Source organism: Manacus candei, unplaced genomic scaffold (genome assembly GCF_025592945.1).
Source record: "Manacus candei isolate 608988 ecotype Guabito, Panama unplaced genomic scaffold, ASM2559294v1 h1tg000015l, whole genome shotgun sequence".
NCBI lineage: Eukaryota > Metazoa > Chordata > Aves > Passeriformes > Pipridae > Manacus > Manacus candei.
This window is the reverse complement of record NW_026138063.1, coordinates 8734886-8758458: the sequence shown is the minus strand read 5'-3', so window position 1 is coordinate 8758458 and position 23573 is coordinate 8734886. Positions and strand designations below refer to the sequence as shown.

The 23573-nt window shown below is 42.5% G+C and overlaps 1 protein-coding gene across 17 annotated transcripts in view; it reads left to right on the top strand.

The window, feature by feature from the left end:
• Positions 1–23573, top strand: part of MCF2L2 (MCF.2 cell line derived transforming sequence-like 2) — a 218431-nt gene that overhangs the window by 29970 nt on the left and 164888 nt on the right. For 15 of the 17 annotated variants that reach the window (XR_007903552.1, XM_051781467.1, XM_051781478.1 and 12 more), the window contains 2 exons: positions 13228–13311; positions 22933–23047. Coding sequence is in view for 16 of the 17 variants with exons in the window: in XM_051781467.1 (XP_051637427.1) it covers positions 13228–13311; positions 22933–23047 (199 nt within the window). In the remaining variant the exon portion in view is untranslated. Of the gene's footprint in view, positions 1–5120; positions 5303–12792; positions 13066–13227; positions 13312–22932; positions 23048–23573 lie in introns of those variants that run through there. The other 2 variants (XM_051781472.1, XM_051781471.1) reach the window with 2 other exon arrangements.

Genomic DNA, 23573 nt, shown 5'->3' with positions numbered 1-23573 from the left:
CTCCACAGCCCCAGCTCCCTGCAACAGGAGCTGCCTACGGGTGCTGAAGGCCCCTCTGGGGTCTGGTGTGCAAATGGTGCTATTTTGAGTACCAGTACGTGACCTTGAGACTCTCTGGGATCTGCAGCTCCAAGGTGCTAGTTATAGCACAGCTATGAGAACCAAAGGGAAGGAGCCCTGAGAGAGCCAGGCAAGAAGTGTGACAGGGACTCCAGTCCAGGGCTGATCCTTGTTGGAGTGCTCTCAGTTCCTCACTAAAGAGATACCGAAGGTGAAAGCAAAGCATAGCCTCTTGTCATGAAATACATCATTCTTGGACTGTGGCTCATGTGCCCTTTCAGCACTGACAAGACTACTCATGTCACCCAGCTGCTGATGAACATCTTTAATGCTTCAGGACACCTCCTGCCAAACTGGCCCTCTCTGTCCCCAGATGCTCCCAATTAGCCTGCCTTGTTGTGATGCTCCAGTCCGCCAATGGGACCACACACCTACGGGGGCTTTACATGGATGAATGATTCTTTGCTGGTTACACTATGCCTCTGCATGCTGTGGAGCTTGAGGCTTCATTTGGATTATATATTTTTAAGGGAATAAATGTGTGGTTTTCATCTGTGCTCAAGGCTGGTGGCTGCATAAATCAGGGTAATAAATCTGCAGACATTAAGGAGTATGCAGTTCATTACTGAGGCTATTCAGGATTTTGCTGCTGTTGCAAAACCAGGCAAGAGCCTCCTTGCCAGTGGGGTGGGGACCCGTCTGTTGTGCTAACAGAGGGTTTCTGATTTTGTCCTCTGTAGAGCAGAGGAATGCTGCAGTTCTGTCTGTCCAGCCATCATGGGAACCTTTCCTCAGTCCTACTGCTGTGTCTCTCTTACTGCTGGAGTTGAAAAGCAGTTCTTCATGTCTATCTGTTCAAGGAGGGAAAGGGACTGAAGTACTGGAGCAGTTAATGAGTTACAGTGCTATCTCTGGAAGGAATTCCCATCTGTATTGAGTCCAGGCTGAAATTTCTTGGACTTTTTGGAGCTTCTTCATCTTTAGTAGTAAAATATTAATGAGAACTGTTTTCCTTTCCCACGAGGCTGACCTTTCCACAAAGGTGCTGGTTACTGGAGAAAGTGACTATTTCATGTGAAGACCAAAACCTGCAGTATAAGTGAAAGGAATTTCTAAACCCCTTGAGACTCAGTTACAGTGCCTCCTCGTGCGCTGTTCAAAATTGTTCATGTTGTATTTGCGTTCAGTATCTCTTCTTTAATATAAAATGCTATCTAGGGAACCTGGGGTAATTTCTTTTCCAGCTGGCTCTTACTGCAAAGAAAACAGCTAAATTAAAATATTCTGTTTTCCACAGAGGTTTTTCGAAGAGAAGATCTTTATCTTGGATGCTTGTGTCTCTTTTCACCTGTTCCCGTTGATAATGCAGCATGCTTTGCTGCAGTTGAGCAATACTAAACCCTGTTTACCTAATCAGAAAAGTCCAGAGAATTGTGAGGAAAATAGGGAAGGCAGAACTTGATTTCCATTTTAAAAGAATTTTGAGAGATAAGTAGTACTGAGAAGATCAAGAGAACAAATCCTCAGAGGGCAAGTTATAGCAGAGGCCTTTCTGCTAAATTTATGTTTTTCCCTTCCTCCCAGGATACCAGAACAAGAAACAAGTCAGTGAAATGGAAAAGCATTAAACACGGATAGACAGATTACTGTAATTGGCAATGTTTTGTTAACTTGTGGGACTTATTAGCACAATATAATAGCACAGTTTGCTTTTTTTATATGCCTAAATTGTAGTGTAAACTGTCTGGGGAGAAGATTTCAGGGGCAAATGGTGCTGAATATACTGGGAGCTTGGAGAGCATCTCTGCAGAGCTCTCACCCTGGTTATACCCACGGAGCTTATTCTCTAATTTCAGCCAGTTCTGATGTTTCAAACCCCACTTAAAGACCCAGTTCTGCTGTATTGATCTTTTATACAAATTGTGCTGCTGCTTTATTACCTGAATCTTGCTGTGGATTAGCCTGCCCAGCGAGGTTTCTAAGCCACGGACTTTCCTTCTTCACCATCTGTACATTATGTAGTAGAATTACTCATTCTCAATTATAAAAGAATGATAAATAAAGCTTGGTTGTAGCAGCCCACATATTTATGAATATTTGGACTATGCCAAGTGTCTTATTGCACAAATTTCTGATCCTACTAGTTAATTCCATTTTTCAAGGGGAAAAAAAATCCTCCAGCTTTTTACAACAGAAAAGAATTATTGACCAAAGATTTTTTTTTTTTTCACCTTTTTCTAAGCCAGGATATCTCAGCATCTTTGTTCTGCACAGTCAGTGCTTTATTCATATTCGGAATCTGTTCCTGTGAGTCATTAAACTGGGGATTGGTGAGTTCAGGCTACTTGTCTAAACTCTTGAGTCACTACCTTGAGACAGTGTGCTGCTGGGGGGGCCTCTGAGGAGCAGGGGACTACATGGCTGAAGATCTGATTTTGAAATTGTGATACTGTTAATTAGTAAGGTCATCATCTGCTAGCATTGGGAAAAGCTGAGGTGAGATGGGAAGAGGTGAAGGAAAGGGATACTCTGTTCCATTTTCCCTTGACTTTACCACTAGACTCAAAAAGTGAGATCTGCCAGAGAATAGATGAAAATGGGGACAACTATTACATTTTTAAGTCAAAACCACAATAAAAACCAGTAGGCTGTAAATGAAAGTGGGAGCTTTGAAGCACAAGCCAATTTCTTTGTGTTAGGTCAGCTCTAGTGGAAACAGTGGATTTGCAGTTGCCTGGAGTCTTTAACATAAGATTAAAGAGCTTTCCAAAATGCTAGTTTAATCCAATTTCTGTGAACATCTTGTGTGTTCAACAAGTCAAACACAATGAACCTAGTGGACCTCCCTGGTCCTGCCATGAAAGAATCTAGGAAGATGATCTCTGAGTTAGAGGCACTTGGGGATGAGCCATTCCTTGTCAAGCTTTTGTAGACCCACACCCACAGATGTGACCACATGAACGTGTGGGGTCAGATGCTCGTGTGGTGCAAGTTATTTCAATCAAACTGAGGTGTATTGTAGCAACTGAGGATCAGGTCCTTAGATATTATTTTTTAAGTAAACTTAAATGTGTACTGCAGATGCTTCCCAGTAACAAAAACTGAAACATCACTATTACTCTATTCTGTGTGCTGAGTGCTGGTGGGACAGTATTTGGATAGTACAAAATACTGTTCTACTGAGAGAGGCACAGCTAAGCCTTTTCAGCTTAACAAAGACATTTTACAGATGCTGACTAAAATTACCTTTACTAATTACCCAAATAAAAAATGTCTGACGTGTAAATCTATTTTATGAAACTGAAAGTGCTGCACGATGAGCTTTCCTTTGAGCATGTAGTGGACCAAGCAGAATTTCTTGGTGCCTCTTCTGTCCTGACTTCATTCCTCTCCTTATCTCTGGAATCCAGCATGAGGTCAGTAATTCACATTCACTTGCAGAGTAATATCTAACTTCACAGCTGGATCTGCTACTTTTGCAGCGTCTCTATACACAGGGTTAAAGTGATTTTTGGACTGTAATCATCTGGCACACTTAGCAGCCACTTAGATAGATGTGACACTTGTCCATAACGCTTTGGAGCTTCTCTTACCTGTACCGCTCGGGAGGTCCAGTCCCGGCAGGAAGGTGGCAGATGCTGCCCGGGAGAGGGCAGTGGCTACCCCAGAGCTGGCAGGGCTGAACACGGGCTCTTCGGTTGTTTCGGGCTTCCCCCGGAGCTGAGCTGGGCTCGGTGCATAACTGCGCTGTTGTGTGTCCGCTATGCGCAAGAGCTGGAGGGGAATCTCTCACCTGAGAGAAAAACATATCTGGAACGGGAGATTTGTTTTGTGAATTCGTTACACGTGGACACTTACACTGGTAAAGGCAGCAGAGGGTAACATTATACACTCACCACAGCGGTAAATTCACCCGTTCAGCATGCAGTGTAGGAGTGGCTGGGGAAAGGAAGTGCAGTGTAAAAATCATACTATGCATCTTGCCACTTCCCTAATCTACCTTTATCTGCCAAGAAGTGTCTGTCTGTAACACTACTCATACATATCATACCAGCACGGTGATTCTCTGCTTTGATTTGGAATTTATCTGTAACTACACAGAAAATTGTGTTAGTTTTCTTATGCTGTACTATAAACATTGTGAGAATTTGTGCTGGTTGGCTGATGGGGTAAGGATGGAAACAGTGGGTGTGTTGTCCTTAAGACAGATCCACTTCAGTAGTCTGTCTGTCTGAACAACTTTGGTTTGCTGCTCATTTTACAGGTGGGATATTGAGGTTGGCTGGTGACCTGGATCCTCTCCCCATTCCTCAGTTTCCTTATCTATAAAATGAATGACACTTGTCTTTTTTTGAGCCTGACTGATGGCAGGACTTAAGAGAAGAAACAAGGTGTTACCACTGTATCACACATCCTAGGGGACAGCTGCTGTGCTGTAGAGTGACTTGTATCCACAGTTACTGAGCTGCTGGGGGTTGTGGTAGTAAAAGAACAATTTTATCAATGAATCTAATGTTAAAGTGGTGACCCAGTATTGCTTCAGACAGCTGTAGATGCAACACTACCATTGGCACGCAACATGAAAGCACATGTACTCCCTTCATGCACTGTGCAAACTTGTGTCTTACTAGATATGTAGAAATGATTCCTCCCTGGCTCTAGAGCTGCAGTCATGTTTCCAACCAAATTCATAGTGCAGTCTTCTCTGCCTTTAAATAACAGGTCTGTGCTCTGGTGTGTGGGTGTGCCTTTGGGATAGTACTCCAAGACAACTATTCACAGCAGCACTGCTGGTTTCCATTGGCCCTGGTACTCTGCTATTTAAAGTTATTTTAATGGAAGTCCTTTCCATGCCTTAGTCTGAGCAAGTGAGTCTGTTTTGTTGGTTATTGGGCTGTAGTTTTACTTGTTTGTGTTAAGCTGTGAATGCCTCTGAAGTGTCCAAGGGCCTGAGTGCAGAGCCGCCTGGGTGGGAACAGGCAGCCGTACCCTGGGGAGGGTTAAAGCCTGGGTACGGTGCGACTCAGAGGTCTCTGCTGCGGTTTACCTTGAAGCAGTTGCTAAGCAATTTGTGCAGTCTCCTCCAGGAGAGCGTCAGCTCTTTGGTGCACTGTTGGTTGGATCCAGGACTGCTTCCACAGAACACTGCCTCCCTCCATCCCTCCCCTCTGCCTCAGGAGAACTCCTTGCCACAGCGGGACTACCGGGAAGCCAGTCTGGACACAAGGGAGGGCACATGCTTGTGAGTGTGTGTGGGTCTGAAGGGGAGGCATCGCCCTTTGCAGCATCTTTTTGTTACTTTTTCTAAAGGGATCTGAGCTGAGATGGTGGTGACAGCTTGGAGGAGGCTGCAGGAGGTGGCTGGGTCTCCTTGGGCAGAGAGGTCGGCTGTGAGCAGTATTGGTCCTGTTACACATACTCAGAGTGCTGCTGGCAGCAGTGATGGCTGCTGTGGCTCACTGTCTGTCTCCAATGACAGTAACCAGGGAAATAGTTTCGAGCTAACTGGCCTCTGCTCAGGACTGAGCATTTCTGAGCTCCTGAGCTCAGAAATGATGTGAATAGGCTCTGAAATGATTTTGCCGGATGCAATAGTTCAGAGCAGAGCCAGTGGGTAGAATTTTTCTAAGATACTGTTTCAGCTGTGAAACTGTCTGCTGGCAAGCTCTGGGAGGAAGGAATGAAGTCTGCTGTATCTCTTGATTAGCTCAGTGTCCAGGCATTGCAGGGAGAGTATTTTAGATTTGCAGTTTGCCACATGTGGTTTTTGTTACTCACGATGAATTTTAACATGATATTATGGAAATGTTCTTTTGTTCTATTCTCTGAGCAGGAATTTGTGTTTTAGCAATCCAGCATTGTTGTGAAGCACAGATTTTGGGAAGATGATGAATTAACTTTTCTCTGGCAAAAATTGGAAACCATCAAGAAGTTTTTACAACTGAGGGACTAGGCAAGAGGCTGTCACATGCTGCTGTAAATCTGGGTTAATTTCTCGAATGCTGAGATTAGACCTTGATCTTTAATATTTTTCTCAGGGAAGTTTCAGTTTTGTGGATAGTAGGATGTAACATCCCCCCATCATATCCCCGCAGGCACTCTTTGAAATCAAGCAATATCTCTCAAAAAAAAAGTTTGCTGAGCAAATGATGTGGAATGATGTGTTTCTTTAGATCTTTGCTGATTATGGATTGTTCATAATGCATAGTGAAGATTTGCTAATAATTTCTTATCTGTCTCCTATAATTTTACAGAATTATTATAAGAAGTAACTTCATAATAGGCAGGGATATGAAGGCACCTGAACAGAACAGTGAGAGTACTTTAAGAATTTTATAGTAGTTTGCAGGATTTAACTTTTATGGGGATTATTCATGAAGGATTCTTAGATGTGTGCATAAATGTATGGTGCCTTCTGGCAGTAAGTAGTCATCAAAATCCTTGAAGTGTGACTATAGATATAAATTTGTACACACCAGTGTATTTTTGTAGAATGTACCAATAGTAAAGCTAAATACCAGTTTACTTATATAGCAGAAAGATTTTGATTTTTTTGATTTGCCCATCAATTTAAAGACAACTTCTTTAAAAACATAAAAAAAAAAATCCCAGTCAAACAAGAATATCCAAAGATTGTTTTTGAAGAAGTGGTTAAATGGAAAAAGTAGCAAAATCTGTTTCTTCATCCAAGGAAGTCTATACCAAAATATTTTGAAGTTGGCTTAGAAAGCTGACATAAAGCCTAGAGGGTACATGTCAGCAGTAGCAGCACTGCATGTACGAGTAGCAGGGACACATCCTGCCTGGACTGGTAACAGCCTGCTTGTCAATTTGACACAGAATAATTAACATTTAAGCTATACATAGGCCTGATTGATAACTATCAACTTCACTATTTCTGAGTCTTGGTGTTCCCCCGGCTCAGATTTTGCATCTGTATCAGAACTTCCTGGCCATCTGCTATCATTTTAGATTAATACATATTTCAGTGTTTAACAACACAGGACTTCAAGCATTTCCTCTTGTTTCTGTGCAGCTGCATATAGACTTAACTTTGCCTTATGCACATGCCTGAGGGGTCTGTCGAATCAGCAACCACCTGAAAGGCTGGATCTAAATTCAGGTTTGATTCAAAAATAACTGTGGTTCACTTGCATTTCCAGTGCAAAGTAGGAGCATGCTGGACAATTTGTGACTTGAAAGTCACTGCAAGCAAGTCCGTGGAAAGTCCTTGCAGTTTGCTAATGGCTGGTGTGGTCTTGAGGGTGAACTAGAAATTTCACTTTTCTGTAGTGGCGATGTTGACCTGCAAACAACTGGGAATGTGGTCTGTACTGTCTGTAGTCCTTACATTCTTACTTGGACAGTGTTCAAATGTCACCTTTGGAGGTTTTTTTGTAATGACTGCTTTGAGCCTCTCTTGCATCTTTCATTCAGTAAGCTGCAAACAAAGGGTTATGTTGGGCTTTTGCCTACCATACCTACTCAAAAACTGAAATTGAGGGGATTCCCAGTTGGGAGGACAAGATTTCAGTTCTTTGTCATGAACAGCTCTCCTTTCTCCCCCTTCCAAGTCAGCCACAGTAGACTCCTAATGTGTATTCTGCCTGCCTGTAAAAACAAATTGTTTAAGTCTGTAACCAGTCCTGGAACACAGGAAAACACAGCCACTAAACAAGTATTTTCAATCCATGACCTCTCCACTCCTGTAATTTTACGTTAAAATGAGTATCAAAATTAGTAAATGAGATTAACTGAAAAAATGCAGTGATCCAAAGTAATTTGAGCAATCTTCCCTGAAAGACTTAAAACCAGCAGAAATGCTTAATGTGTCTGCAGAGCCAAGCTCAGGTAAAGCTGTACATCCATCATAGGCTGTGCAGAATGCCTTGGAAATACTGATCACCACTTAGTGTAATGACAGGAGAAAACTTGAGAGCAGATCTGCTGTGCAAGAAAAAATCCCATCAGGCACCAGTTCAGCTTCTGCCTACATAGACACCGAGAGTCACAGGTTTTTGAGCTTTTCAGAGAAAGGTGCATTTCTAGCCTTTCCCTCTTCTATGGAGATTGTTTGGGAAAGCTTGTGAGGCAATTCCATCCACACCATTATCTGTCCCCTTTTGAAGAGATTGGAACATATTGGAAGTGCATCACTCAAGACAGTTGGAATCTTGCTCCTAACCTTGCTTGTTCAGATTTCTACATTAGTGTATACAAAGTCAGGCTGCTGTTACAACTAAACCACCAACTTTTAGGGATACCTAAAATGAACCAGTTACTTAAATATTTTAGAAGAATTTTGTGTCTCTGTAAGTTAGTGAGCAAACTTTGTGATGAAGTTTGGTTTTAATGAGAAGAGAAATTGAATTTAAACAGATACTCTTTGTAAGTTTTACAGTTGTGCTTGGTGAAAAATTGAGCTGGGATAAAAGATGACATCTGTCACTTTACCTATGCTCTGTTTTGGCTTTTGCTCTAAGCTGATCTTAGTCTGATTGTCTTCTGGAAGGGGTAGTCCTGGCTTTGCCATTTGCCCTCCCTGCATTACCAGCACTTGTACCTTTCAAGCAGCTCTGCAGAGAACTAACCCAGATCAGAAACAATTCCGCTAAGGAAAGGATTGCTTCACTTTATTTAAAATAACTTTATTCCTGGCTTGGTTTTCAGTTGACTCAACATGGGTTAGAAAAAAAAAGAAGTGGTGGGACTACGCAGAAGAATAAGAGAAAGGATGGGATTTCCTTTCTGTTTATAGCTGGATTTTAGTTCCTCTTTAGAGAAAACAATTTGTAGCACAGCAGCTTGTGTCTGATCTTGCTGTTTCTCTCTCTGGGCTGTGAGAATAAACAGACCTTTTCAAAAAGTAAACAGAAGGCACAAATGGTGAGAAAGAGAAATAAATAGAATTAATTAAAAAAAAAAGAAAACCAAAAAGTAGTGACTTTGAAGTTCTTTTTGACCTTCAGGAAGGGAAATATTTGCTTAAGGGTTCATACTGGGAATTCTGGTGGGACAGATTATTTTCAAATCCTTTAGCCTGCTTAAACCTTATCAGTGAAACATGCAAATTTGTTTCCTTAATGTGTTTAATTCTTGAAATCTAACTTATCTCTGCTAGACTCATAGCTAACTGTTGTTCATGGCAAGAAAAGCAGATACAGGACCTGAGTGAACATTTCAACTGTAGGTACCTTGCAACCTTCAAACTCTGAATTTGTGTGTTGCCTTTTGGTACTTTTTAAGAAGCGTGAGCACATATAACATGAAAGGTGTCCTTTCATGCTCTTAAAATGAAATATCTGGCCTCATGCTAAACTCTCCTTGCCCTTTTCCATCACATCAGCAATCTGATTTTTCTCTAAACCCACAATCTTGATTTGAATGCTCTGAGCATAATTTTTGACTGAGCTTGCACAAAATAGAAGTAGGCTGATGTATTCTACCATTCTAGCAAAGATTTTCTTTCACTCCCATCTGTCTTCCTTCCCTGTGAATTACATATTAGGCTGTCATTAAAAAGAGATGAACTTTGCTCTGGAAATTTGTAACCCATTATTCCAAGATTAGTGACTTCAGATGGGGGATTGATGCAACCCCCTCCTGTAGTCAGCAGAAGGCCAGGCAGTTGTCCCGTTCAGTCACTGAAACACAAAGAAACCCCAGTGTCCTGTTGTGGCTCTTTGCCTTTGGTGTCCTCCACGGAGCAAGAGGCACTGCTGTGTCAATCTGCTCGGCACCGTCCAGTCCTTCACTCCAGAAGGTCGTATTTCCAACACTGTTGGAAATTATTAGTTGCCATTAGCATGTAAACTAGTTTCTCTCTGCTCAGAGAAGAGACAAAGGAACAAGACTATATTCATTGTTGCTTTTAATCAGCTGCTGCTGGTGTAGCTCCTCCAGACCTGCTGTGGGAACACATACAGCTGGGTGAGGAATAAAATAGGCAAGTGTGCGTGTGGGGAAGCCCAAGCATGTTTCATTTTTGAGTGAATTATGAAGCATAACTGAATGGCTTTCCCCTTGAAGATTAGATAGCACAGTTGCAGCTAGTCTCCCTAGAGAGCAAGAAGGGAGGAGAAGCTGTGCCAGACAGATGGCTACAGTAATTGCTTTTCTTTTTCTCACCCTGGGTAGAAAGCCTTTGGAAGCAAAACTGCAAGGCCTAATTCTTCTGCAGTGAAACTGGCCTCTGCTAGGAATTCAATTTATGGTAGTTTAAGAGGAGAACCAAGAGTAGAACTGACTTGTTTGTTTGGGTTTTTTGTTTTGTTTTGTTTTGTTTTGTTTTGTTTTGTTTTTCCGTCTTCCATCGCATTCTTATTCACATTTTAAATGCCTTGGCAAATTCAATTAGTTCAAGTCATGAAGAACTGTATGGTATGTGTAAGTACTCAGTTTTGATGGCCTGTGTAGGGGATTGGCATTGTTTCACATAACACCATTTGATCAATTAAGCTTTTTTCTTTTTTTCAATTTTAGAGACAATTAAGACCACAGGAACAATCACACAGAAGCTGGGAAATGTCTGAGTCAAGTTTGCCAAGATAAACATGTTCCAGACATTTGGCTGGTGTAGGTTTTGATATGATCTTGAATGGCATTGCTCTACAGACTTTATCAGAGGACAGGACTGCTCTGAGGTGATCAGGGGTTATCCAATCTCTTCTGTAGATATTAGCAAGGTGCAATGAAACAAGGCAGTTGTTAAGCTCTTGAGGCTTTTCAGCTTCCTGAAATCTTCCTATTGACCTCTGGGTCCCCATGTAGTGAATTAAAACGTGCCTATCCTCAATAGGTTTTTCTGAAGTAGTCTATGAACCTGCAGCTGTCAGCTCAATATCAGCTCATGTCAGCCTGAAGCAGGGTTTTCTCAGCTGGAATATCAGTCCCACAGGGAAGTGGTACATTGCTTCTGTCCAAGAGGGGGAACAACACTTCCTTCTGGCTTGTGGCTTGCAGCACACAGACCAGAGAGGCTGCAGAGCCTCCTGGAATAGTTAGTGGAAGACATAAATGGATTAATGCTCAGTAATGCTAGACAAAATGTCATGACTTTGAAACAAACCCAGACCTGTGTCTTTAAGTTTGCTTATAAGATTTTTTTCAAGCTTTTCTTTTAGTCGAAGGTTAAAAACTTCCTTCAGCAGCTCCAGGTAATGATGTTTCCAAGGGCTGTGACTTCTATTGCAAGCTCTGTGCTGTGATGGTGATACAAATCCATCCATGCTGGAGAGTAACTACCTTTGAGCACTCTCCTAGAAGAAGTTGCAAATGGGCAAATGGGACCTTGCGTGGTGTTGGGTACAGCTGCTGACATTACATGGCCATGTGATCTGATTTGCCATTTGAGCTCGTGAGGCACCTTCCCTTGTTTGCTCAGATTTTCTCAGTTTCTTGCTAGTTTCTTCTGCTACAATTTCTTTTTCCAGCATGTCAGTACATGAGCTCTACTCACTTTAATGTGTGATTCCTAGTCACCAAATGTATTTTGTACCACCTTTCTCATCAACTGCATCAGGAAACTGCAGTGTACAAAAGAGAAAACTTAAGGGGTTACTGTTATTTTGTTTGCTTTGGAAACATATACTGGTCCCTGACACCAAGGTCTTTAGCTGTGATTCATTGCTCTGCTCTCCTGATTGCTCTCAGCCACCTGCAATGTCAAGAATCAGAGAGCTGATAGACAGAATGGAAATGAAGGTCCCACAACATCAAAAACTTCATTCATTCCAGTTTGAGTTTTCCCCTTTTAAGTTCAAAGGGAGATTTTGCAGAATCAGCTCCCTTGACATTTATTTTTTCCAATTGCTTGGAATCATTGTCTTTTCTTGTGCATCAGCCAAAATTTGTGCAACTTCTTTTCACATTGTGTGTCACTGTCTGTCTGGGAGAGAGCAATGACACAAGCCCTTCATCTACTTCATCTAAGGCATTAGTGTACTCTTTGAAAATGAACAAAAAACTTTCCAAATGAAGTTGTGTCACTTAAAACCTAGAATCCCTAGTTCTGGAAAGGATCAGAGTGGTTGTCTGAAAGCAAGAGAGATGATATTTTGGGCAGTAGACTAAGAGGCAAGAGAAAGAAGCTAATCTCTAACCTCTCTGACCTCCCTCTCTATTTCGGGACAGTTGGTTTAAAACCAAGTGCACCAAAGTATTTCAGTGTCTGTATTGTATTCACATCAGTGAAGATCTTGATGCTTAAATAGGGCAGCTACCTGCCTTCCCTCAGATTTGTGATCTACCTGGACCCAGCTTCCTTCCTCCCACTTGTTGTCTGGGCAGTTAGAGGTGAGTTGTATAAAACCAGGACTGGTTGTTGTTCTGTAGCTGCACAGTGGCTCAAGGAGCAGTTACAGTAGGTGTTATTATAACATAAGCCTTGATCCTGCCAGTTGACTTGGCAGATATTCCCCATAAGTACTGTTGCTCTAGACTGGGGTGAAGAGTGGGGAGAACAATTGGGTGCACCTGCTTCAGAAAGAGATCAGATTAGTTCAGTGTGAGATTATAGTTGCTTGTCACTTGATAGATCACACAAAAGTTGTGGTGATTTTTCCCCAGCTACTTGCCAAGTTACTTTTTAACTTTTCAGTGTTTACTGTAAAAGAGCAGGCTTTGTTTTCATGAGAAGAAAGCCTCACAGCCCCTTATTTCCTCCTTTTACTATGTATTTGATTGTAGCGGAAAAAGCATCAGGAAAGGAAACAGTTCTGGATTGGTTGGTTACACAAAGTCCTCCGGCAGAGATCGGGGAGTCCGGGGTGGAACATAGCCCTGAGTGTGGAATAGACTTCACTGTTTCAAAGACTGAAAAGCTGCTGTACTGGGAGGCCAAATGCAGTGACTTAATATGAAACTTGAAGCAGTAAAGAGCAGGTGTCAGCTTGAGCAAACCTGTGGCAAGCCCTGGCAAATCTACTGGAGCTGGTTTATGGAAAGCTCTCTGTGAAACCACAAAGCAATAGCTGAAGTTAGTAGGCTGAAGAGGAGAGAGACTCTGTAAGTATCATAAACTTCTCCATGGTAGTCATATAATATCTCAACCAATAGCCCAGCCAGGGTCTTTTTCTGTGAGAGTCACGTTTGTTTAGCTGGGTTCTTAAAGGATGCAAAAATTGTCGTAGAGGCTTTGTTAACTCGTTTCTGTTCTCCCTTGCACAGATGAAATCATGCAGCAGGAGATACGGCCGTTGGTAGCAGTGGATATAATAGAGCAGCTCCACAGGCAATTTGCTATCTTGTCAGGTAAGAAGTTGCTAGCAATCACATTCCAGCATTCTCTTGGAAACATATTGGAATCTATCGTGCTGACTGTCACCCTTCAGCTCTGTACAGCAGTTGCAGTAGTATTTTTATATTGCTAATGAAAAGTGCTGTTACAATCAGATATTTGGGGTGTTTGGAACTGATAAAAGCCAAGTTGCTGTGCTTGTTTTTCTTAGAGCAAGTCAATTTTCCTTGTTCTCCACAATGGGCTGGGGAGAACAGATATAGAGGGTAAGAAATTAAACAAATCTTTAAACAAATCTTTATACACAAATCTTTCCACAATGGCTGAGCATCTTGTTTGTGGGAAAAGATTTTGGTCTATCAGGGAGCTATTCATGACCTCCCCCTTCCTTCTCATTTGCCTTTGTTTTAGAAATGATTCATTGCTGAAGTGTAAGGTTCTAATCTTTTAAAGATATGATTATTACATATTTCTTTGTTTGCCTGAAGTTTGCAATCACACAAAGTGACGCAGTTCCTTTCCTGAATAAAGAACTGATACTGAAATATTTGCTAGATTATTTAATACACTTATTTTGGATACTGTAGAAGGTGTCTATCATAGAATGGCCTGTGCTGTTGACTGCATGGCCGCTGGCAATTCATTTTGTCTTTGTTTCTACCTGTTCTGCAAATAAGGGAATTCAGAATTTGCTTTTTATCTTCCCCATATATACACAGTGAAGTATCATGAATTTACACAAAATGCTGAGATTATCATAAGGTCCTCTTGAACAGCCTGTCCCTCTTGTCAGAGAGAAACACTGAGAACACAGTGCAGAGAGTGCACAGACCCAGCTCTATAAATGCTCAACTCGGCAGGCCGGCTCTTTGCTGCATCTTTGCATTTTTAAGTACATTCCAAGCTGCCAAATGAAATCCAAATCTTGAGTTACACAGAATTCTTTATGAGGCTCTGAGTATTAAAACCTCATTGGAGGCTTCTAAGTAGCATCTTGTGACAGTTTAATCAGTTCAGTAACTAACAGGTTTGCATTAGGAAGAGGGTATTGACTGGTGGAACCAGCTGCCTTCTTATCTGCAGTAAAGCATCTCAGGGTCACATCTTCCTAGAATTCCTAATGAACACAAACCTCCAGGCAGGACAGTGTCTGTAACTGCATTAAATTGCTCAAACCTATTTCATCCCACTGTTGTGCTCAGTGCAGGATAACTAGGAATTGTTGAGAATCCCCTGCCTCACATGCAGTGCTTATCCAGTAAAATGTGGGGGGCTGCCATGTCTGAACCCCATTACTTTGTAACATTTGGAACCATTAATAAAAGCTGTATATGTCATGTAATGAGCAACTTGTGGAAAGTGGTTTACTAAACAGGAAGAAAAACCCATTTCCAGTTCTATCTAGAACATTAAACATGGAACAAAAATGTCAAGGGTAAACATAAAAAAGCATATTCATATTTCTTTATGCACTCAGCATTCCAGCAGTGCCTGTGTTCTCACTTGTTGTTTTAGCAAGTTCACCTCTTCACATTTGATCTAGTTCTTTTATTCTTGCAAGTGATGAGACAGATGTTTAAATAAAGCAATTTAAGTGTAAGCTGCTTAAAGACTTTGAAAATAACTCTTCATAGAAGGCAGGGCTGAGGGACTTGTTTGTTAGAGGTTGGCAAATAACTGCTTCATTGACATACAAGTGCTAATAACCAATAACAAAGGTGAGTGAGAAGGTGTCCTTCATGGCCCCATCTACATGAAAAACAAATCCCATCTGAAGAACTTTCAGGCTTATCTAAAATCTCCTCAGTAAAGTCCAGAAATAATAGTCTAATAAAAACCAAGGCAGTATAGTTCATAGTTTCCAAATTGATTTCAGTCTGAAGTCTACAGCTAAATTTGGAAACCTAGGTGCCTCCACTCCAAAATCGCCATGGCAGCATGTGAAGAAGATCAGGAACATTAAATCATCTACTCAGAGGTCCCTTCAGCCCAGAATCCTATTCTGTTGGTGACCGTAGGTAAAATACATCAGGAATCTTCCTTACTGTCCCTTTATTGCCTCCTGCAAGCAGAGGTTAAGGTACAAGCCAGAAATTACTATACTGTTCAAAAATGCATTTCTCTAAATAAGTGTAACTTTCTTTTTCCTCTAGCAAAAGATTGGTTTTCTCATCCAATGAAAACAAATCTGGGCACTCTTCTGTCTCATTTCACTTATTAAAGTAATTCACACATAAATGACCTCATTTGGTTTTGATTTTTTTTTTCCAGATGGCTCTGTAGCTTTTCCTCAAAGCATGCTGCTTTGCTGCTTTTCATTAGGTATGAGCAACCACAAATATTTTGGTGCTTCAGTGCTTGCCTACATGGTGACTGAAAATTTGATACTTAGCCTATTTCCTGGTTTTCCATACTGAAAGGTTGCAGTCAGTAGCCACTGTCTGGAAAAAAAGGTCTCACCATTGTTGGCAGTAAAAGGCAATCCCAACTTTCTCTTAGAGTGTTATGGACATATATTATGTTTTTCTGAACAACTTCATAACAGTGGTATATGCTGATTTATAGTAGATGGGGTTGCTGTAGCCCCCAGGGCACAGACAGACCTCTCTTCCATGCACATGCAGAGCTCAGAGGATGTAGCAGTGAGTCTGGTTTTTGTTGCTCCAGAGCCTCTGGCTTTGTCAAGCTCTCCTGTTCAGTCCTGTGAACCCCAAATCCATTTGTCCAGTGATAGCAAAAGTAACTGGTTGACTATTGCAAACTTTGTTATGAATGAGTATTTCTTTGGTTAATACCACCTTTTCAGCAACAGCTGGCAGCTAAGGCAGATGTAGTGAACACATAATATTCTCTTGCAGTAAAGCAGAAAAGAAAAAGGAAAGTGATTGAATCAAAGGCTCTTTGTTTTCTCTGGACATGACTCATTAGAAACACTTTTCTCCACTATTGCTGTGTACAAACTTCCTAAGAGGATCTGACTGTCTTGCCATCTCTGAGCAGATGGTAGGAATTATATAACAAGCCTAATGAGTTTGGTGTTTGATTGTGCCAGGGTCTAGTTATAATGAGTGTATTAGCTACTAACAGCCTCCTGATTGTCCCGGCCCTCCTGACCAGACTAACCAAGACCTTACTGTCCATGCCAAGAACAGAGAAACTCTCCAAAGCCTTCCCTGGTCCACTGAGGTCATGGAAAAGGCTGGAGTGTAGTGTGACAATGTGCTTAATCACGTAATTTTACTTTAGTCATCTTTTTCCATGTGCTGATTTAGCCCTGCTTAGCTTGTGAGATCTACTAGGAGTACTGGTTCTTTGTGGTTAAACTCTAGTTTTGAAACCACTGCTGCCTCTCTCCTTTCCCTGAAAACCAACTCCCAGTTATGGGACTACAGCTGTGACAACACAGGAGTGCTCAGCTAGGTTTGTGTGTTTCCTGTAGGTGTTAAGGGAACTACACCCCAAAGTTGGGCACTACTGAAAACCTGGTTATTATCACACACCAGTTTTTACTGAAGAATAAAGAACCACTGGTACTATACCGTTTCTGTCCTGCTGACAGACTAATAACCTGCTGTACCAATCTGCACTTGAAACTACAACTACCCCCCCTTTTTATCTGCAGCCTCACAACCCGTTCTTATCTGTAATTACTCTTTCAAAGAGCCCAATCTGCCATTTGCAGCAATAATGGATCTTGTTACTAAATCACGAATTTATTACACAAACTGTCATGAAGCGTATTAGCAGAGAGTCATTTTCTTTGTGTTCTGCTCCTGTTAAGTCAACAGGACTGCAGTGAATGGGAGACTATATCTGAAAATGGTAACTGACTCAGAAGCCAGTTTATTTAATTTCCAAAGCCTGGAGGGTATTTGGCCATCTGCTTCCTGTTTAAACTGAGCCTTTTGGAAAACCTGGCCTGACCTTGCCAAAAGGACAGCTTGGAGCTTGTATAAAAATTGAGACCCAGGAAGCATGATTTAATAAGAATTTCAGCACTCACAACCCTTAATCAACATGAAAAACCAAAACAACAGAGCATGGAAAAAGCAAGACCTGACTAAAGCAGTGAAACTTCAGCCAAGACATCTCTGACCTTTTTGGCTGCCTGGCCTGGGAGATGAACTGCACTCAGGGCTGCTCTGACTCAGGGAGTTCTCCGCACGTGGGCAGGCCCGAGCAGTGACCTGCACGTGTCAGCAACATTTGAAAGAACACTTTCCAATACTAACTGATGAGTTAGTGTCTGTGGCAGGCTGGGGAGGTGTGCTCTGTAAACTTGCAGACAAACTTTTGGAACATTTCCTGTCCATGGCCTGTTTGTTGGGTTGGGTTTTTGTTAGTTTTTTCTTTTTTTTTTTTCCCCCGGGAGATTCAGCATATTTGGTGATCTCTAGTTAGGAGAGCTGCTGGCTATGGAATAGCACTTCAGTGTAGCCTCTGATTGTCTAAACCGTGGATATTTTGATGCCCAGACAGGAGGCATAAGTGGGCTAGAAGTGGGGAGTGGAAGATTTTCTAAGATCCCCATCATGTCCAGGATCTTGGCCTGCAGTTGTGATTGCTTGCTGCTTTTACATCAGTCATACAACATGCAATGTCAGCTGTGAGAGCTCCCAAAATTCAGCACTCACACCTCATTTGTCAATCACACCCTTTACACTGCAAAGCAAAATTAAATTTTCTCTGCTGCCATAACCCTTTCTCTCCCATGTATATTCCTTCCCCAAGCACTTCAGCTGTTTTGTTTCCACAGCTGAATTCTGTCCCCGTCTTCATTGCAACAGCTATCCAGGCTGCATTGGCAGCTGGAAAGGCTGTCTAGTAGGGGCAACTATGAATGGTGCTCTGTGTTCTGGGACTTGGGGAATTGGCACACATAAGAGTGAGCAATGGTCCCATTACCATGCCTTGTACTACCCTGATACAGCTTGTGTGCTGTCTATCCTACATTTCTTTCCCTTTCACATTCACTCTGACTTCTGACCTGTCACCCAGGTTCTTTCTTTCCCTTTGCCCTTGGGCCAAAAGTGAAGTGGAAAAGTTGAGCAAGGAGCTGGAACAGAAAATAAGGAATGTGCCTAGGAAGAGGAGAAAGGGGTGCTGTCATTCTCATTCGGAGTGGCAAACCAGGCACAAGGTCAAGTTGACCATAATATTTTCCTCATAAGTCTTACCTTTTTTCGAGCAGCTCAGCCTCTGCTCATGTTGTTTGACTCAGTCATGCTCCAAGTTGTTGAGTTTGATGCATCTGTGATCATCTATCAAAGTTTTTACCCAGAATGCTCTTCCCCGAGCAGCGGTGGGTCCATATCTTTGACACAGTGAGTTTGGGTTGGATGCAAGGCAGGATGTCATCTGCAGAGGGAGAGAGCAGAGAGATGGAACTTCTGAAGGAACCTGAGGGAGCTAAACCAGGTCAGCAGCATGTGTTACATTTGTGGGTGCTATTTGGGAGGGGAGCTCAGGTTTGCCTAAGAGGTGGCAGACAAAATCCTGTTGGGTTTCTTGAGTGGGCAAAAGTATGGAGCTACTTATACTCCAGAGCAGTCTGGGGTCTGACAGAGGAGCAGTGACCCACGGGAGACTGCCTGTGGGATGACCTGGCAGATTCAGGAGTGAGCCTCATGTTAGTTCAGTTAACAGGGGATAGCCCTGAACCTCCCCTGCTGCCAACTGAACCTCCAACTCTTGTGACTGCTGCTTGCAATGGCCACTGCCACCAGCTGCTGTTTCCCTGGCTGGGCACCAGCACTTGGAGCTGTCAGGAGGCATTGGAAGTGGCTGGGTTGCCTACAGAGTGCTGCAGGGTGGCATCTAATGGTGCCTTGAAGAGCTGCAAGTCAGAGAGGCAGGCCTGTGCATTGCATGAAGACAGCTGCCAGGTATGGCCACACTCTTGATATCTATTTTTTAGTGTATCTTTGTTTCTGTTTCTGCCTGCACTAAATTCAAGGTATTTCTTGCTTCTCCCATTGGGCTCTTTAGCTCAGTTCATGCCTCATGTTGCTCTGGCTTCTCTCTGAGCTTCTTTGCTCCTGGCAGTCCTTGGGCCCCCTTAACCCTAGTGGAATAGAGCAGACACACCTCAGGTAGCCATAAGGTAACCTCTCTGACCTCTCTGCTGTGTTCATGTGGCTCACTCTGTTCAGCACTTCTGTCTCCTTCTTCCTGCCCTCACTTTCTAGTTGAAATATCTTTTTCTTTTCTTCTTTTGAGGACTATCTTTTTTCTTTCAGCCTTCCGTGGAACTGCTGGAGCTTGTCCTGTCCCTGTATGCCTGACTTATGATGGATTGTAAATTTTCCTATTTAGCAATTAGACTCTTCTCACAAGTGATCCTCAGGAGCATAGGGGTTATGCACAGTCCCATCAAGCACAAGGATTGTATACAAAGAGTCTTTGGGGCCAAATTCCATGTACTCAGTCTTTGTGGCTGTGGAACTGATTGAAGGCTGTCCCTGTTGGTTTTTACTTTGTGCTCTCTGTCCTTCCAAGACATTGAGTAGTATCCAGCTAAAGTATTTCAAGGACTGGAAGAAATCATGTGGGAACTCCCTAGAAAGCAAGGTTGATGGCCCTGAAAAGAAAGGGCTGCAGCTTGTCAATTTGCATTCTGCAGAAATTTGCATACTGCAGCAAATCTTGGTTTAGTGGCAGGGGAAAAAATGTCATTAACATTTATTTGTATGGAACTGCTCTCTCATACAGAGGAGAGAGTTTTCCAGACACCCTTGATATTTAAGGAGCTTCCCTTATATCCTTTAACATCTACTCTGGTTATCTTGCTATATGTAGGGATAGATGGATATAGATTGTTTACCTTTGTAACTCAGCTACTGTTTGAGGTTCAGATATGGGCAGGAACAACCCATTCCTAACATATTTCTGTTATTGCTTGTCACTCAACACTTCAGATATTCCTGCTCTCTTCTTGTCATAGTATTTAACAATTTCTAATCGTGAAACTCCCTCAAACTTCACCCTAATTTCCTGGTCTGGCAGGAACTGAAGGTTTCCTTGTTTGTTTCCCTGTTGGAAATACAGCTGTACTGAAAAACCTCTGAGTGTTCTGGTTTGGAGAATGAGATGGAGCCCAGGAGCTGTTAAGGGTGTGTGGCCTCGTCGAAGGCAGGAGCTTCTCACTCTTAGCTGAATGTTCAGGCTTAGGCTGCTCCTAAGTGTCCTAGATTTGTTCCCAGTGATAAAGGGAAGAAGTCAGTGTTCAGTCTGCCTACATTTATCCTTGGATGACTTTTTATAGAAGATCTGGTCATAAAAATACTTAGCCACATACACAGAGTGCATCATCAGCCTGCCTGACCTAGCTTGGGGAAGAGAGGCCAGAAGAAGAAGAGCACATCTACAAATGCAGATGCAAGAGAATAAAAGGGATGCAAAGAACCCTGGTCTTGAGGAGCCTTAGAAGTACCATTTGAAACTTGTAGTTTAAGCAAATCTTGAGTGTAACTGCAGGTAAACAATCAGGCTTTGAAGGAGGGGATCCTCCAGTGGCAAATACAGCTGCTTTAAACCAAAATATTGCACGTTACTACGTCTCCCTCATTTAAAGTATCTTCACATATTTGAAATACGAGAATGGGAAAGCTTGGTGCCCAGGAATCATGTGAATGCTCATAAGATACCAACCATGAAATACCTCGGCATGCACTGAACTCTGCATGAAGAGACAGAGCAGACAAGCTCAGTTTAATTTTGCCTGCTGTTACTGTTTGTGTCCAGGAGATGTCACTGAGAATCTGTAACAAACCAGCCTAACTGGGTACTGGCTGGTTGGAGTTCCTGGTCTCTAGAGTGCAGCAGTCTGGGGGAAATCTGACTGAATTTGCATGACAGCATATTCTCTGTCACTGCTGACTGCAGACAGTGCAGCTGGAATGCCCTGGGATCCAGCTGCTGTGCATCAGCACTTGGCATCATCCCAAGGCCAGTGTGGAGGTCAATGTGGAGGCTGTGGCTCTGCTCAACATTTGAAACGCAATTCAGTGCAGTGTGAATGATGCTATTCTTGCTTTGCATTTTGGCTGAAAGCCTTTTCAGTCTCTGTAGGCCTGTTTTCTTCCTAGTGGGGTCAGTTTAGTGGATGATCTCACTCAACTGAGTCATTTTCAGATGTAATTAAAGCAATAATCAACCTTCAGAAAGGAAAATAGGGGCTAAAGGTAGTGTGCTGACAAAGCCACCATGATGTCAAGAAAGTGGGAGGATTGGGCAGAGACAGGTTCAGGACTAGGAATGGACTGTCCCCTCTACACACAAATAGCTAGGAGTTCCTGGAGCACCTCTTTGCAGTGACCACCAACACAGGAGCAGGAGAAACTGGCTTGTAGCATCAGCTCTGGATAACAGCAGGGAAATGCAAGGAGCAGCCTGGAAACAGGGTTTATTTGTGGGGATTTATAGGGTACTTTCGAGGAATGAGAACTTATTTTTTTCCCCCCAACTGATTCTCTATTTCCTCCCATGCTCCTAATGGGATAATTTATTGGATATTTTCCTTGAGAAAGGTAATTTACTGTCTCCCTCTCACAGCTCTCCCTTCACTAAATGGAAGCCTATGACATGGCTATTCCATGGGCAAGAATCTTCTGTGGGTGATAAATGATGAGAAAATCTCTGTGTGCTGCAGGACTACCCTCGGTATTGGGCTGTAGAGAATTCCTGAGCCTGATGCAAAAAATGGGTTTACATAGAGATTGCAGAGAAAGAAGAAAGACTCTGGAAAAGGAATGTCCTTAATGTCCTATCTAAGGAGAACTGAGCAATAAGATACTTGTGACAAATGCTTTGTTTCATCCTGTTCCTTTATGTGCTCGTGCCTCATTAGTCAGCTCTGAGTCCGAGCTGGTGAGAAAACCTCTCTTAACTTCTGTGTGGTTGGAGCAATGCCCAGATTTATTAGCAGAACCAAGTTAGGATTGTACTGTGTACTACAACAGCTCCTAGAGCTGAGCATCATGTCAGGAGAACTGTAAAGGCTGCTTGGTTATGAGGGACTTGGCTCCATGTTTCCTACAGCTCTACTAGTGTTTGGATCAGAGAATCTCTCAGAAAGAGACTCCTCTTGACCTTGTTGCTTATGACCCTCCTGTCCTGTTTAGTAGAGTTTGATGCATAGAAACAAGACAAGAGCAAAATTCGTTGATTAATTCCTCCATACACTTTGAGTGTCTTCTTGTTCAAGAAAGACCTAAGACCAGGTTGGTCCCAGGCCCTGTCAGGGGTTATATGTGTGTATTCAAAGCTTGTATGCCTGGTTATTTAATTTCCTTTAATGTCTAGAAGGAATCAGAGAGTGCTGTACTTATACATAGACAAAAGTTTTAATATTATCACAATGAATTACTTGGAAATGGGTAACAAAGAACCAAAAAAAGCACTTAATCAGAATTGTGAAAAAGGTTCTCAAAAAAGCTGAGAATAAACAGAGGCTAGAATCTCAGCTGGAGTCAACTGAGGTAATGAAACTACAGTGAGTTATAATTTCAAATGGGAAGCTGATTCATGTTTACTGGATGTGGATGCTTTACAAGGAGGAATATACCATTGAGTACTGACCAGTCTGTCCAAAGGCATAAAATCACCCTCTAAACTTTGCAATTTCTCTTTTGCAGGAGGAAGAGGGAAGGATGGGGCACCCATTATAACCTTTCCAGAATTCGCAGGATTCAGTGAAATACCTGATGAAGATTTTCTGAATGTGGTCACGTATCTAACCAGCATTCCCAGGTGAGGATAAGCACAAGTGTCTGTTGATGTCCTAGAGAGTTTTACTTCCCCAGTGGCTCGCTGCTTTTAGTGATGCTACCAGGATGTACCAATGACCCTGCATCTATCCAGTCATTAGGAAACTTCCCTATGTACAGGGGGCCCGAGGAACTGTTTTCATGATTTTCATTGGAAAGAAAGCTTCACACAGGGCAGATTGAGCTGGGTGGGAGGGGTTGTAGATCTGAAGAGCAGCAACAAAGATGGCAGATCACAGGGGAGCTAAGAGGGGCTGTTTGTGAAAACCCTCAGGGGACCTGGGTGCTACAAGGGAAGGATTGCATCTGGAAGGAGACAAACTGGCACAGGTCCTGTGACTGCTTATTTTCTGAGTGCGTCTTTCTGTGCAGCTTTTCCTTTTCTGAGAAAGCAAGTGAGGTGCTCCATTGACAGGATTCTGGCAAGCACCGTGTGCATTCTGATGCTTTGTTTCTTTGGAGATTGCTCCACAGCTAGGATGTTTTCCTTGCTCTTTGCCTGCAGTTGT